General features: G+C 52.6%; 2 protein-coding genes across 5 annotated transcripts in view; one reads left to right on the top strand and one right to left on the bottom strand.

The window, feature by feature from the left end:
• The first annotated feature begins 571 nt into the window (after nt 1-571).
• On the top strand, nt 572-5,509 carry FICD (FIC domain protein adenylyltransferase). Of its 2 annotated transcripts, XM_059039379.2 has the most exons (4): nt 578-673; nt 937-1,021; nt 1,859-2,214; nt 3,034-5,509. In XM_059039379.2, exons 3-4 carry the CDS (start codon nt 1,914-1,916, stop codon nt 4,107-4,109), a joined length of 1,377 nt encoding a protein of 458 aa, XP_058895362.1. In that variant the 5' UTR covers nt 578-673; nt 937-1,021; nt 1,859-1,913; the 3' UTR covers nt 4,110-5,509. The 2 variants fall into 2 exon arrangements, with proteins under 2 accessions (XP_066871343.1, XP_058895362.1); XM_067015242.1 differs by lacking the exon at nt 937-1,021 and having other exon boundaries at nt 572-673.
• A 1,132-nt stretch (nt 5,510-6,641) lies between these two features.
• Nucleotides 6,642-15,095, bottom strand: part of SART3 (spliceosome associated factor 3, U4/U6 recycling protein) — a 33,624-nt gene continuing 25,170 nt past the window's right edge. For all 3 annotated transcript variants that reach the window (XM_059039376.2, XM_067015241.1, XM_059039375.2), the window contains exons 13-19: nt 13,965-14,077; nt 12,984-13,060; nt 12,219-12,387; nt 10,077-10,537; nt 9,387-9,539; nt 8,355-8,545; nt 6,642-7,684 (exon numbers count right to left, since the gene is read on the bottom strand). In XM_059039376.2, coding sequence (XP_058895359.1) covers nt 7,522-7,684; nt 8,355-8,545; nt 9,387-9,539; nt 10,077-10,537; nt 12,219-12,387; nt 12,984-13,060; nt 13,965-14,077 — 1,327 coding nt within the window. In that variant the 3' untranslated portion in view covers nt 6,642-7,521. The remainder of the gene's footprint in view (nt 7,685-8,354; nt 8,546-9,386; nt 9,540-10,076; nt 10,538-12,218; nt 12,388-12,983; nt 13,061-13,964; nt 14,078-15,095) is intronic.

Raw genomic sequence — 15,095 nt, 5'->3', positions numbered from 1 at the left:
CCAGAATGGCTGGCAACGTTCTTTGCCCACACCGAGAAGAAAGAGAACCAGCCAGGCGCTTCTCAAGAGGATGTAAGTTTAAAAGTCAGGAGGAAAAGAAGGTGAGAAACAGTGTAAGAGGGCAACCCTGGTAGCACAGAGAGGTGGCTGAGAACGCGGGGTGTTAAGTCAGCCTAACAGGGTGGACAGGTGTAAACCATCCGCATTCTCACTTTACACCTAAGGAAACTGAGGCCCAGGGGACGGCGAGAGGGGCCCGCGGAAGGAAGAAACTTAAGGGAAAGGCAATCGGAACTTCGAGTTTCCAGAGCGCCCCAAAACCGCATAGGCGGGGGTTTTCCGCACCTGGGGCTCCCGCTTGTCGCTCAGGCCCCGCCCCTCCTATTGCTTATTGGTCCTTTCGGGCACGAGACCAATACAGGAATCAGCCAATGGGAGTGGCCCACGGCGTGTCTTTCCCGGGAAAGCGGAGGCAGAGCGGGAACCCGGAAATGCGAGGCGCAGACAAATTGAAGAAGCCAATACGCTGCGAAGAGGATGGGGGGCCGACCAATGGAGAGTCGCCGAGGGCGGGGCCACGGGCTGACGGCAAAGGACCCCCGGAGCCGGCGGCCAGCGGAGACAGCGAGTGCTGAGAAGGCGACAGCAAAGCAGGGCCGGGTGGTGGCGCGAGGTGAGGAGGGGGTGAACCGGGAAGGGTGCAGCGGGGCAGCGAGCCCTGGGTGGGGTTCGGAAAGGGTCGGCTCCTCAGAACGACCTTAGTCCAGTGTCCCCCAGAAACCTTATCAGTCAGTTCTGGGTCTTGGTCCAGTACCAGGAGCAGACGGGATCGGGTGCTTGGGCCCTGGTTATGAATAAAATAGAGGTGAAGACTTGGGTTCTCTGGACCCAGACGCACTGGGAATTCGTTCCCGAATGCCTGTTTATCCCCTGTAGGTTGTCTGGGAATTGACTTGTTCTGTGTGCATCAGTTCTATAAAGTGGAGCCTAGGGGCAGCTTTCCTCCGTGAGGTGGTGAGGGGTAAGTGAGATAAGGCACTGCTAGCACTCAGCTCAATGCCCAGCTTACTGTTCGTATGATGGTGCTTGCAGACCCGATCCCGCCACTCCCACCGCCAGCCCCAAGCTCCTGCTCACTGTCCCGGAAGGCAAGTGGTCAGCGCCTCTGGCCCACAACCCGAGTTCCCCTTGAGATGCTCAGACTGCCCAAACTCTAGGCGGGATGCATCCTGGACAGGCCAGGAAAAGAAGGCCAGAGCGGGGAACAGCACTATGGCTCATACCAGGGTGAGGGCAGGAAGAGCTGACTGCGCAGGTGGCACTAAATCAGGCCTCCAAACAGTTGTACTTACCAAAGAATGAGCCTCAGAACTCCCTTAGCTGTTCTGGACATGTGTGTTATGTGTCTAGGGCACCCAGTGTCTGGGGTCAGGGACCACAGAGATTTATGCTTAAGTGGGGAGGCTTTTGAGCCATGGGTTCCTGAACCCAAGACCGTCACTTGCTCACTGGGTGACTCTGGGCAAGGGCCTTCACCTCTCTGAGCCGGTCTCCGCTGGAGAATGGGGCAGCCTCAGCTCCTGTTGAAGACTGCACAAGGGTACGTGTGAGGTCCTTAGGGTTTAGCACAGGGTCTGGCACGCAGTAGGTGTTTAATAGCAGTTGGGTGATGGCAGCACTGCTTTTCTCAATCACACCGCCGTGGAGGCAGCACCTAATGCTTGCCTCACCCCCCCCCCCCAACTGCTCACAGTGAATTAAGAACCGTGGGGTCTCCAAGCCTCCTGGGAAGCCAGAAATGTGTCATCGGGGTATCGGTTCCCCTGCTTCACCTCCTGCAACTCCTGGTTCCTTGCAGATCCTGCTCTCTCCCAGGCCACTGGACATGTGCAAGGGCCCCCCACCGGGTCCAGATGACACTCATGTCGATGGCTTCAGTGATGGCGGTGACTGAACCAAAATGGGTCTCAGTCTGGGGCCGCTTCCTGTGGGTGATACTGCTGAGCATGGTGCTGGGCTCCCTGCTGGCCCTGCTGCTGCCACTGGGGGCCATGGAGGAGCAGTGTCTGGCTGTGCTCAAAGGCTTCTACCTGCTCAGGAGCAGGTTGGACAGGGCCCAGCCTGCCATCACCAAGTGCACCAGCCCATCCACGGAGCTCAGTGTCACCTCCAGGGATGCAGCACCGCTGGTGGTCAAGACCAAGGCCTCTCCAGGTAAGACTGGCCATCTCGCCTCGACGCTCGTTAATCCCATAGGTATTTAGAGGGCCAGGTATGTCGTGTGTGCGGGGCACAGGGTCAGCCCTGAGCTCCTAGCTAGACAAGGTGATAGGTGGCTGAGATACATGTGGTGATATGGAAGCAGAGGGAGCCATAGGAGCACACCAGGAAGGCTCCCTGGAGGAGGAGAGACCCAAGGGAAAAGGTTTGATGGGAGAGTGTTCCAGGCAGAGACCAGGGCACTTGAGGAACTAAAAGAAGTCTAGGAGGTGTGGCTGGCACTGGGGGTGAGAGGGCCAGCAGAAAAGGGCCAGAGGTACAGCAGGGTCCAGCTGAAAACCATTAGATTAAAAGAATTTTTAAAAGGCCCAGGGATGAGGAGGCCCCCAGGGTCTAGCAGCAATGAGGAGCCTTTCACAGCCAGGGCCTAAAGGGGCAGGGGTGGAGGCAGGGGGAAGGGACCCACACCTCCAGAAGAAATCAGCAGAGCTGGAGCAGCGGTAGGGGAGGGCCGCCTCACAGGAGCTGCGGCCGTAGGAGAACACAGCCACTCGACGATGGCAGGTCAGAGGTGGGGGCCGGGGAGCCTGCTGCTGCCCCCACGGTAGAGAATGGCTCTGGGGCTGAGTGGACAGCGACCAGCACAGGGCCCCACTGGGCTGGAGGGAACAGACGTGTCTGCACATACAGGTATGCAGAAGGGCATGTACGGCATGGCTGGATCGAGCCCCCTGAGGCCAGCTGTCAGGGGTGATGCCTCCCCTGAACATCCTCTACCCCTCCCTGACCCACACCTCTTTGGCTCCTTTCTAGCCAGCAAGTTAGAAGCCAAAGCAGCTTTGAACCAAGCCCTGGAAATGAAACGCCAGGGCAAGCGGGAGAAAGCCCACAAGCTCTTCCTGCACGCCCTCAACATGGACCCGGGCTTCGTGGACGCGCTCAATGAGTTCGGCATCTTCTCAGAAGAGGACAGGGACATCATCCGGGCTGACTACCTGTACACCAGAGCACTGACCATCGCACCCCACCACAAGAAGGCGCTGGTCAACCGCGACCGCACGCTGCCGCTGGTGGAGGAGATCGACCAGCGGTACTTCAGCATCATCGACAGCAAAGTGAAGAAGGTCATGTCCATCCCCAAGGGCAACTCAGCACTGCGCCGGGTCATGGAGGAGACGTACTACCACCACATCTACCACACAGTGGCCATCGAGGGCAACACTCTCACCCTCTCAGAGATCAGGCACATCCTGGAGACCCGCTACGCAGTGCCGGGGAAGAGCCTGGAGGAGCAGAATGAGGTCATCGGCATGCACGCGGCCATGAAGTACGTCAACACGACGCTGCTCTCCCGCATCGGCTCCGTCAGCATCGGCGACGTGCTGGAGATCCACCGGCGGGTGCTGGGGTACGTGGATCCCGTGGAAGCCGGCCGCTTTCGCACGACCCAGGTCCTGGTGGGCCACCACGTCCCGCCCCACCCTCAGGAGGTGGAGAAGCAGATGCAGGAGTTCATACAGTGGCTCAACTCGGAGGACGCCATGAACCTGCACCCGGTGGAGTTTGCGGCCCTGGCCCACTATAAACTCGTCTACATCCACCCCTTCATCGACGGCAACGGCAGGACCTCGCGCCTGCTCATGAACCTCATCCTCATGCAGGCGGGCTACCCGCCCATCACCATCCGCAAGGAGCAGAGGTCCGAGTACTACCATGTGCTGGAGGTGGCCAATGAGGGCGACGTGAGGCCGTTCATCCGCTTCATTGCCAAGTGCACGGAGACCACCCTGGACACCCTGCTCTTTGCCACCACGGAGTACCCTGTGGCACTGCCAGAGGCCCGGCCCAACCACTCGAGGTTCAAGGAGACGCTGCCTGTGAAGCCCTAACGCTCTCAACCCTCCCCCTTGGTGGCAAAGGATGTCCCGGGGGGGGAATAAAGCCAAGAAACTCAGCATTTCTGGAAACCTAGTCATGTCCCAGAACAAAAGGAGATGAGTAAGGAACTTAAACATTCTTTACCTCCAAATGCTGCTTTAAAGAAGAAAACTAAATTATTAAGCCTTGTCCCTAAGATAACTTATCATTGAGCCCAGTTATTTATTTCCCTCTGAGCTGGTAAACGTGTGCTGTCAGCTGTCTGTGCTGGTGGCCCCGATCCTTGGGGTGGCCCCGGCAGGCTTTGGGGCCATCAGTGCTCCTTGTGTGACCAGAACACAGGTTCTGGAGCAGAATCTGCACTGAGGCGGGGGAGCTGTGGGATGAGGTCCGGAGGAGTAACTCCTTGCAGCCCTTTCTGGAACCGGCCGCGAGGGTCTGTGACTACCTGAGAGAAGTCCACACGGCTGAGGAGAACCCGGTCGCAGTTCTGAGAAGTGACAAAGCTTCCTTTCGTACAGGTGTTGGCTCCCCTACCAAGAGGTTAGTGTTGTGACTGATCCTTACCGGAAGAGCAAATTTCTGAGATATGAAATGAACGTTTACAATATATCTAGTTAGATACCTCGCTCATTTCAAGGAAGATTCTTTGAGCCATGGTTTGCAAACTCCGGTACCAGAGGCTGTTATTTTGCCACATGGACCGTTTCTCTGATCAACAACACGGGCATGGCTATCCTGGGTTCTTTGTATTGATGTTTCTCACGTTTGCAGCAATTCAGACCAGATGTTTCCATCTAAAGGTTCTTCTGGGTTTGTCACCTAACAATTAAATCCTGCTGCAAATCGGGCATTAGGACACATCTGCAGACAGACGCCTAGTCAGTCAGTACCCAACAAACATTTGTGAGGAGTCAAGAGCGCCAGTTCACAGGAGCTGAGAAACACCTTTGACCGCAGCCAGGATGCGTCCCTTTAATCTACTCACCTGCCCCACAGCCACTGTCCCCTCGGGGAAGCAGAGCAGATTGCCTTGGAGTGGCCTTATGTTCCTAGCAACTTGTTAAAAGATAAAATGTTACATGTAACAAAGCCAGGTTTCCAAGTTGGCTGCTGCTGTTTAGTCTGAATGGAGCACGGAGTAATTTTCTGAAAGATTAATAAGTGAAAAGATGTATGAAATGGCCCCAAGTGATAGTTATTCAAACCTTGATAAAAAATATTTTTGTATTTGTATGCTGCCATAAGGTATTTCTTAAACCTTAACTCTTCTAATCGTCTTGCTCTTTATAAGCACACCAAGGAAGCCTGACAGAACTGCTTGCTTCGTACTAGAGGGAGAAATTTGCACTTTAGCTATGTGAAGGGTATTATTTTAACAAATTACTAATAAAGTATTTTGTTACATAAATGCCTGAGACTTTGCTACCTTATTCAAGAGACGTTCCCATGTATCTATCCTAAGGGGGAAGGAGGGATTCTTTTGGAACTTTAGCCCTATTCTTTATATTATTCTGGGAGAAAAACAGATCCAAGATGGAATTATTTCAACAGGACAGAACTGGTTCGTTATGTTGACAGGGCTGTGTCGCTGAGCTTGCACTAAGACATGAGTAGCTGAAATGGTTTTTCATGTATCTATTTACCACACGCCCCTGTGGACATCTGAGAGGGTGAAGTGAGATCAGAGCATTGGCAAAAGCAAGAGAACAAAACCTTTACCACCACATGACCCGGATTGCTAAGGAAAGGTCCATGGCCCCTTGATCCCAGACTGACCTTCATCCTCTCACCCACGCAACGGGCCTCTCTGCAGGGAAGTGGATAGCCGGCCACCCCAGAGAACACAGGTTCTTCTGACTGCTCCACAGCTGCTGCTTGAATTCAAAAACACCTAACAACAAACGTTCTGTGCAGAAGATAAAGATGAGGTACAGAGAACCTATCAATTAAAAAACTTATTTACAAAACAACAGGAAATTGGAGATTTGCCTGGATGGTTGATAACATTAAGGCATTACTGCTAATGTTTCTAGAAATGATAAAACCACGGCCTTTTAAGTTCTTAGAGATACATGCTACAGTATTATTGGGTGAGCACTAATGATGTCTGGGATATCCCTCCAGAACACCGGATACAAGAGGGACAGGAGGTGGAGATGAAGACGGGCTGCGAGCTGAGCAATGCTGAAGCTCGATGACAGGCACACAGGGCTTAGTTTACTATTCTGTCTACTTATCTGTTTCAAATGGGCCATTAAAAATGTTAAGTTAAAAAATATACGAAAGCCTGAATGACGCATAAAACTTTTAGAAACAGATAAATGAGCTGATTTTCATGACACAGTAAAGAATTCCGATTTTTCCCCCAGAGTGCCTTTTATAAAGTCAGTTTCCCTACTGAACTGCCAATGTCACTTTCAAAGCAATAAAAGATGTGGGTAAAAAAGCTTGAAAGCTGTAAGCGCCAAACTGCTGTAAACTGAAGTTTAAAACCGAAGATATCACAGCAGAAATGGTTTAAATCAAAGTGCCACGCAGACTTGACTTACAAAAGTTCTATTTACACACCCGTTAGGTAAACCAAGGTACACCCATTTCAAAATACATATTTGAATGCACATCTGAGTACCTTTCAACAAGTTTTTAAGAGAACTTCAGTTTAATAAACAAAGCTAAATGGGGGGAATTTAAGTTTGCACTTGACAATGCTATTTAAACAAAACCAAAAGGATGAAACTCAATATTTAGACAAAGAACACAGTTCACTAGTCACTAGGCAAAGAAAAACGTCCATAGCAGATGGCGCACAGAATTCCTATACAAAACAAATGTCACAAGTATTTTGCTTTTAGGAAACAAAACAGTGGGTTGACGTGTCATTTACAAATACGTAATATAAAAACGCACAGCCCCCGTGAACAAAAGCCCATCAGATGTTTTTTATGTGATGCCCCTTGCCCCCACCCCTTTACTAAAATAGGCCATTCTGGTGAATTACTAACATCTGCCATTTTGTCTTTTAAAAATTAAAAGAGTGACGGGCACATGTGCTGTGCAGGGTGTTAAGAGAAGTGTCTTATAAAAAGGGGACCAGAGGTGGCCAAAAATATTTGGACAAGGGGGTCTCAAAATGGTGTGTTCACGTTTCACTTCTGTTTCTCACTCTTTAAGACACATCTTAGGAAACTGCGCCCTGCGCCCAGCCTGTGGAGTGACCGTTTTCGTCCTCTCGCCCTCAATATGAGGGAGCACTTAAAGCCTCTTTTTTCCTTGGACACCCTTTTCCCGTCCTACCTAAACCAGAGCGAGCATGTGGCCACGGGCGCTGCACTGGGTCCTGCACAGCCAGGGCGCAGCTGGGCACCGGGCGTCTTCCCGGCCAGCGTCAAGTAAGGCATTTCCCTTCTCGCACAGTCCCACTCACTTTCTCAGAAGCAACTTGGCAAAGTCGGCATTGGACATCTTGGGTACCTCGGTGGCCGCCGGCGGTGGGGCAGGGCCGTTCTCAGCCTGGGCCGCGGTGGCGCTTGGGCGTTGCAGGGCGCGGGGCAGCAGAGAGAGCTGGGTCCTCCCCTTCCCCCGCCTGGAAGAGCAAACAATGCACGGACCTTCTGAGGCAACAATTGACGAAAACAAGCCAGGACGGTCTTAGATCACCCCAAGGTAAAAGGTGAAAAACAAAAAACAAGAAGGGTAATAAGACGAGCCCTGTTCTCCCTGACTTCGGCTATTAGGTAAAAATCACTTTAACCAACTTTGCCTTTTCCACAATTTTGGTCAGGGCCACGCCTGTGTAATACGGTCACACATAGGGTGGATAAAAATGGCTGTAAATTTGCAGACCTCACCAAATAACCTCGCGCCCTGCTGCCTCATCCCTGTCGGGTGAGAACAGAACTTCTATCTGGATTACAGGTGGAGATACAGATTAGCACGGCAAGGACATGGCTGTCAGGTTTGGAACCTACACATGTGGATTCACCTGCCAAAGGGGACTTCAACGTAATCACTGTCTTAAAATAAAATAAATAAATAAATCACTGGTGTAAACCAGCGAACAGGAGAGAGGGTCCCCCTTCCAGACTGGCCCTCAGCGTGGACTTGCTGCAGACACCCTGCCCTGGGAACGAGCGTGAGCGCCCCAGGGACGCCAGGCCCTGAACTTCCATCCGAACTCACTGCGCTGACGGGAATCTCGGTCACCGTGGTGCAGGCCAGGACGAAGTCTGCACCAACGAGCACACAACACTTACGCTCCGTAGATCTGCCGCGGCACCATGGCGCCCCCCGGGGCTTTCCTTGCCTCTGGCTTCTCCGGAGCCTTCCTCCGAGGCGGGTTGCTGATAGCCACTTTGATGACGTTCTCTTTGATAGTCATGCCGTCCATCTTCAGGACGGCCTGAGACGCCTGGGATTCGTTTTCGTACTCCACATAGGCCAGGCCCTGAAAGTTTGCAAAAGCCCGACCAGGTGAGTGCTGCAGGGCACAGCCTCCTCCCTGAGGTCCACCGGCCAGTTCAGGGCGGGGCCCCCGACCCTTGGGTTCCCTCCCCACCACCACCATCCTTTGTCTATAGGTCTCACAGCCCTAGTCTCCCTCCCTATTTCTCCAACTGACTAACTTTAGATAACTCTTTAAGTTTAATGCATCTTGTGCTTGCTCCAGCCAAAAAAAGAAAGGAAGGAGAGAGATGGACCAGCATAAATCTAGCAAATGGATGAGGTGTCCTGGACACAGGTGAGCCCCGATGTCCCTGTGCCTGGGGACGCCCTTATTCACATTCTTCAACTCTCGATTAACTTGGATAAACGGGACGGGGGTTGAGAGGTCAACCAAACTCTTCTTAAACAACTACTCAAAACGTGGTTGAGGATTTCACAAGAGATTGAGAGGGCCAGAGAAGGGGAGGACGTGGTAAGCGGGAAGCCAGTGCAGGGACCTGGGGAGATGGCCAGAGGCCTAGTAAAAAGAGGGGTCCGGGCAGGAGGGAGGAGACTGCAAAGGGGGGCACCTCACCCCAAGGCCCCACAGCCTGGGAGCTGCACTGGAGCCCCTGCTAATTCGTGGTAGTTTTTCTTCAAACACCCTATTCTTTTTAGTACAGTGAGCCACATACAGGTTCATCTGACTCCAAATGGAAAAAGAACCTAGCGCACCTATCCTTCTGTTAACTTCTCGTCTGCTTCCTAGTAGACAAATCAGAACCCACTCTAGAAGCAAGTAACCTCTGAACAGAGGCTCGCCCAGACTCCAGGAGGCGACTGCCATCTGCTCAGACGCTGACCTTGGGTTTGCCAGCCCGGTTGGTGACCAGCCGGATGTCCTTCACAGTGCCGTGGGCCTTGCAGATCTCTTCTAGTTCCTCTTTCGTGCAAGAGAATGGCAGGCCCGAGATGAACAGCTTGTGTTTCTCTAGGGCAGTGCTGTACCTGAACACCTACAGGGAGGAGTGGGGAGAGGAAATCATGACCCGAGGCCCAACCCAGCTCCCCACAACGCGGGGTCAGGCTTCGTCCACAGGCCTGGCCCAGCCACAGCCCAGAGCCAGCTCCGGGTGCCGGGAACTGTTAACTCGTCCCGGGCAGGTCACTCAACTTCTCGAAGCTGCCACTTCCTCCTCTGTAAAATGGCAAGCAAAGCCACTTTTCTCAGAGCCTGGGTGACGACCCAATGAGGTAACATACAAAACACCTGGCACAGTCCCTTGTCACTCCTAACCATCCAATGGCAAGCAACCATCACACAGTTCCTAACTGTACCGTCCTCTGTCAAGTAATGCCGGCTCGAAGTGACCCAGCCCCGAGTTGAGACCTCAGCGAAGCAGCTCAGAACAGAAGTGACCCGGTTAACGCGGAAGTTTTGTTCTTAACAAATGTTCCACATGTATTCTAAATATGAGTTGCTGCAGGAAAAGAGCGCTTACCCTGTCCTACCACAACCCTACGGAAAGGCGTGCTTTATTCCACAAACCAACCTTGAAGTCTGGGTTTTTGCTCTTGTCCACACAGGGGGAGACAAACATTGGCCGCCCCTCAACGGTCTGCCGATCCAGCTCCAGGGCCCGCAGGGCCACTGCCTCCTCTTTAAACTCCACGTAGCAGTAGCCCCGGAAGTCGCCGCGGTTGCTGAAGATGGGGCGGACCTCGACCACATCCCCGCAGGCCTCGAAGAGCGGCCGGAGCACGGCAGCAGGCTCCTGCAGGCCGTAGGGCAGGTTGCTGACGAAGACGGTGACACCGTCCTTGCCGCTGTCGTGCGGCACCTTGGGCGCACCCCTCCTTCGGGCAGCCGCCCGCTGCCCCTTCTGATCAGAGGGAGGCTCCGCGGCCGCAGGGGCTCTGCTCCCAGAGAGGCCCAGCTCGGCTTCTGGGCCCGGCTCGGCTTCCCCAGCAGGAGGAACACTGTTCTCCACCCTCCTGCGCTTGGAAGGCTGCTCTACAGTCGGTCGGGAGAAAAGCGGTGATGATTAGTTAACTGCCCCTTCCCGTCGGTGAGCTGTGCAAGGGGAGCGGCTGGCAGGGAAAGGGCTCTTCCCCCTATACGCGCCCCCACCCCGCCCTCGGCCAGGTCTCTCTCGACCCACCCGACTCATCCCACTCCTTTGCGGGCCCCAGTTACATTCATGTGTGGGGATGAACTCAAGTGCAAGTGATAACCTAAGTCCTCATCGGCCATGCTTAATCATATGAGAGGTCAGTGGGTCTCCAAGCTGGGCTGGCAAATCCCAAGGACCCCCTTCCTAGACAGCCCAGGGCAGCGAGGGGAGGACAGAGCCTGGGGACCGCGTGTAAACAAACACCTCCAGTGACACTGAAGTATGTGCTCCCCGGGCCACCCCTGGAAGCAGTACAAAGTGCTACAGTTCCGACCCACATTCACGATTGTCTCGTGTCCTTCAACAGAACTTAATAACATTCTACTCCAACCCGCTCTTCCCACTGCCTCCAGGGGGACACTACTGAAACCCAACTGGTGAGGGCCCCCTGCTTCCAGACCTTCCCATCAGTTTCCCACTGCCTTCCCGATGGAACCTGACCGTGGCACGCCCCCACCAGGGCGCCCTGACTGGGCCTGCTGGCCTGCCTGCTGCCCCAGCCTCACCTACCCCAGCACCTGGCCCTCTGCCATGCATCAGGGCCCAAAGCCAGACACTTGCTGCACGGAGAAAATGCCAGGCTGTTTTGTGCCCTGTGCTTTGCTGGCCCCTTCCCTTCTTTCTCACTTGAAAGCCACTCACTCCTCCCCCAGATGCCAAGGTGCAGCATCACTTCCGCACGAAGTCTTTCCTGGAGATCACTGACCCCCTAGTGCTTTCCCTGGCCTCCACCATGATTCACACCTACCTCACCTCTCCCCGAGTCCCTACTACACGTCACTGCAGTCACAGGTCCCGTCTGCCTTCCCCTGCTAAACCAGAAGCCCTAAAGCGCAGTGAGCTACCCACGGTCATTTCTGAAGGCCCCAAAAAGACTCGGGGAGAAATTCTTGGTCAACTGAACAATGGCTCCATTACTATTTCCCTCTGGCTGACAACTCTGAACTAGAAAAATGTTTAGCGTCCTTTAGTGTCTATAGACAATTCTTTACCTTGACTGATTTTGCTGAAACAAATCTGACCCACACCTGCCCACGCCTGAAATGGCAGGGGTGACAGAAACATTGGCTGGAAAGTTCTACCTGTCAAAACCATCAGGTGGGGACAGGTAAGGCTGGTGTCACTGCAGGGCCCGGCTGCGGTGGCAGTGCGGGGTGCCAGGGCCTGAGGATAAGGCAGCGCCCATGCTCGGGGAGTGACGGGACAGGGTGGAGTGTGGGAGCCCACGGAGGGAGAGGAGGCACCACTCAGGAAGGGGGTGGTGGTGTCAGCAACAGGGTAGGGAGTGAAGCCCAGGGGGTATGGGCAGGGGTGTGTCTACACGGGGTGGTGCCTGGCACAGGGGCTTGGAGTCAAGCCGGGGAAGAGGGCACCCATGTAGAGGGCAGGCAGGGACAGGGAGGGTGGTGGGCACCTCGCAAGCAACTTATTCTCAAATGCAAGAAAGAAAGTTCTCTGTGCTGCTTTGCACCCTTGTCTGGAGCTCTGGGACGTCCCAGGTGAAGTCCTACCAGGCCTTACCTTCCTCATCGTCTCCCCACTCTTTCTCATCATCCTCATCAGCTTTGCTCTTGTCCGAGCCTCTGGTCTTCTTCTTCTTTTTCAACGCTTTCTTCTCTGCCCGGGCCCTCTTCCGTTGTTCAACCTTTTCTTCCTCTTGCTGGGCGAGGGCTGCTTCCTTCTCCGCAGCCTGGAAAACCGGGATATGATGCATCACTGGATGCAGCGATTACATGAAGTCTACTGACTTGTGATGGAAGAGGTGGGAGCACAGGGAGGATGGCCACCGCCCGGGAGAAGGGAGGAAACCAGGAAGAGGACGAGGAGGGCGGCTGCTCCCAGTCTCCCCAGCTGAGCCCCAGCCTCTTCAGGCTTCTTGGGAGCCGCATCTCAAGTCTATGGTATGTCTCACAAGATCCCCATGAATGACTCACCAAAAGAAAGAAAAAAATCTATAAAACTGAGGCCCTGATTTATTTGGGGGTGTTCATGCTCCAATCGCTAGGCTAAGTATGTCAGGCTCCTCTTTTAGCTTCTTCGTCTATTCCAATAACCTTCAGGGCCAAAATTCCTGTTTTGGATTTGTATCTATCGTTGGGGCTAAAGTTTTAAGCCGATCTAAAAAGATGACAGGCTTAATTGTTGATTCAAACATTTCATAGTTAATACTTTGAGTAAAAGACATTTCTCAGGATGACCCCAAAGTTCTGACAAGGAATATTCATACCAAACAAAATCAAAATAGTTTTCAGAGGTTCGAAGACTTGAAATAAAGAGCATCATTACCTTAATTCTCTGCTCATTAACGCGAGCCAGTCGAGTTTCGGTTTTCTGAACGGCTATATCCCAATCTTCTAAAGTACCTTGAGAGGAAGAGAAGCAAACTTTCACTTCTTCAGATTTTGAAGGATATAAAATTTTCTTACTGTCCCGCACCTCCAGAAGAAAGCTCTTCCATCAAACAGTAACAACTGGAGAATCGGCTCCCCATTTTAAGATTTCATTTGTATAGGTTTCAAGTTTCAGAATTCAAATAGTCCTTCCAGCTGTGTTTAGAACATCCGTTCTCTTTTAGAAAAGAGACTTGAAAACCAGAATGGGTTCTATTATGGGATCTCTGTGGCAAAGATTATGAAAACATTCTAATGCAAAAGGTACAAGACATCTGTACTAAGACCAAAAGATTTTAAGAGCTCCTCAAATGATAAATGCTGGGGTGTTTTTCTTACTGTTGTTGCTGTTTGGATGTCTATCTCCAGTTCTGAGGGGTTCATACCCCAAAATCCAGACAAACGCCCATGGAAACTGAACACTGAGGCTCTGAAATTCACAAGGGAGGCACATGTGACCAGGGGGCGCGTTTTGCCGTGTGCCTCTCGGCGCTGTGCTGGAGCACAGTCTCTCCTGATTCCTAGGGACCCTTGGCAACGCCTGCAGATGGTTCTGGTGGTCAGGACTGGGGGCAGGGAGTGCGACTGGTACCTAGTGGGTATAGGGAAGCCAGGGATGCCGCACACAACGGCCCCCACCAAAGAGAGTCTTGAGAGGCCTGCGCTACGGCATCGTCACGGGCCCCGTGGCACATGGAGTCTGAGGAGGGCTGCAGGACTCCCCCCTCTCATTGGCAAGCACCGTGTGACAGTCGCATTAGAGAGGCCCCGTGAGGGGCTGAAGCCATAAACACAGTCTGTCCTTAAGCCTACAGACCTGAGGCAAATGGCAAAAGGGACAGACCCCAAGCCAGAGGCAATGTGCCGAGGTCCCCACCTTCTGTCCTCTCCATGGTGAGCAACACCTCACAGACGTGTTCTGGGTAGTCGCTGGTGCACTGGACGGCCCGGTGCAGAGCCTTCCTGCAGTGCTGAGTGTCACCGTGGGCCCTAAGGCGGAAAACACACAGTTGGGGCCACCAGCACACCAGGTGGAAGGCGCAGAGGGAGGGCTGTCTTCACACAGCTAACATCACGGCATCAAAGCCCACCGCTTCTGAGGAAATGCCACGCTCTTTGTGCTACTGATACTTTTAATGCTTTCTCCTTTTCCCAGAGAGCCCCTCTAGTCAAAAATGAGGGCTTTCTTCGAAGCCACTCTTTTCCCTTAGCAAGTCGGTGCTAGTGGAAAACGCACCTGGGGACAGTGGTCCACAGCCAGGCGTTCTGCCTTTACTGCATTCACATGTGCAACGCATGGGGGGATCCAAGAGCTGTGGGTGACTTGATAAAGTTCCTACAGAAATTCTAGGACACGGTCCCACTCGAGGGGAGAGTCACTGACACAGGGGACTGTCAGATTTCTTGCCTAGAGTCAGATCTTCCTACACCGACAGGGAAATATATACTGCTCATCAGGATAGTACATCTAAAACAACTTCTGTTCATCCCAGCAGTTATAAGATACTGTGTTCTCGTTTGTTTTAAAATTTTTTATAAATATACATAAACACTGTAAATACATATTAGGACACTAAGAAAAAATTCAGAGCAGCAGTTCAGACCCCTGAGGGTCTCTAAGACCCTTTCAGGAGGTCTGCAAAGTCAAAACTATTTTCATAATAATACCGAAACATTTACTGGACTTTTTCCACTGTGTTGACATTTGCACTGTGGGTACAAAAGCTACAATGGCTCTTAGCACAAATCAACACAGTGCACACCTTGTTAATATTCTGTGTGACAAATGGGATGCACACATCAAAGCACCTCTTTATACCGAAGTACAATGGTTGTAGCAAAGAAATAATGGGTTACTGTTTGAGTTGCAAGCTGGACTAGTTACTTTTTTACATGGAACATCATTTTCACTTGAGAGAACAGCTGAGTGACAAAAACTATGGTGATTCAGACCTGGGTATTTGCTAGACATTTTCAAAAATTAATGAAGTGAGGCTATCACTTCAAG

Source organism: Kogia breviceps, chromosome 15 (genome assembly GCF_026419965.1).
Source record: "Kogia breviceps isolate mKogBre1 chromosome 15, mKogBre1 haplotype 1, whole genome shotgun sequence".
Taxonomy (NCBI): Eukaryota; Metazoa; Chordata; class Mammalia; order Artiodactyla; family Physeteridae; genus Kogia; species Kogia breviceps.
The sequence above is the reverse complement of the archived record's forward strand: the minus strand, read 5'-3'. Positions and strand labels throughout refer to the sequence as shown.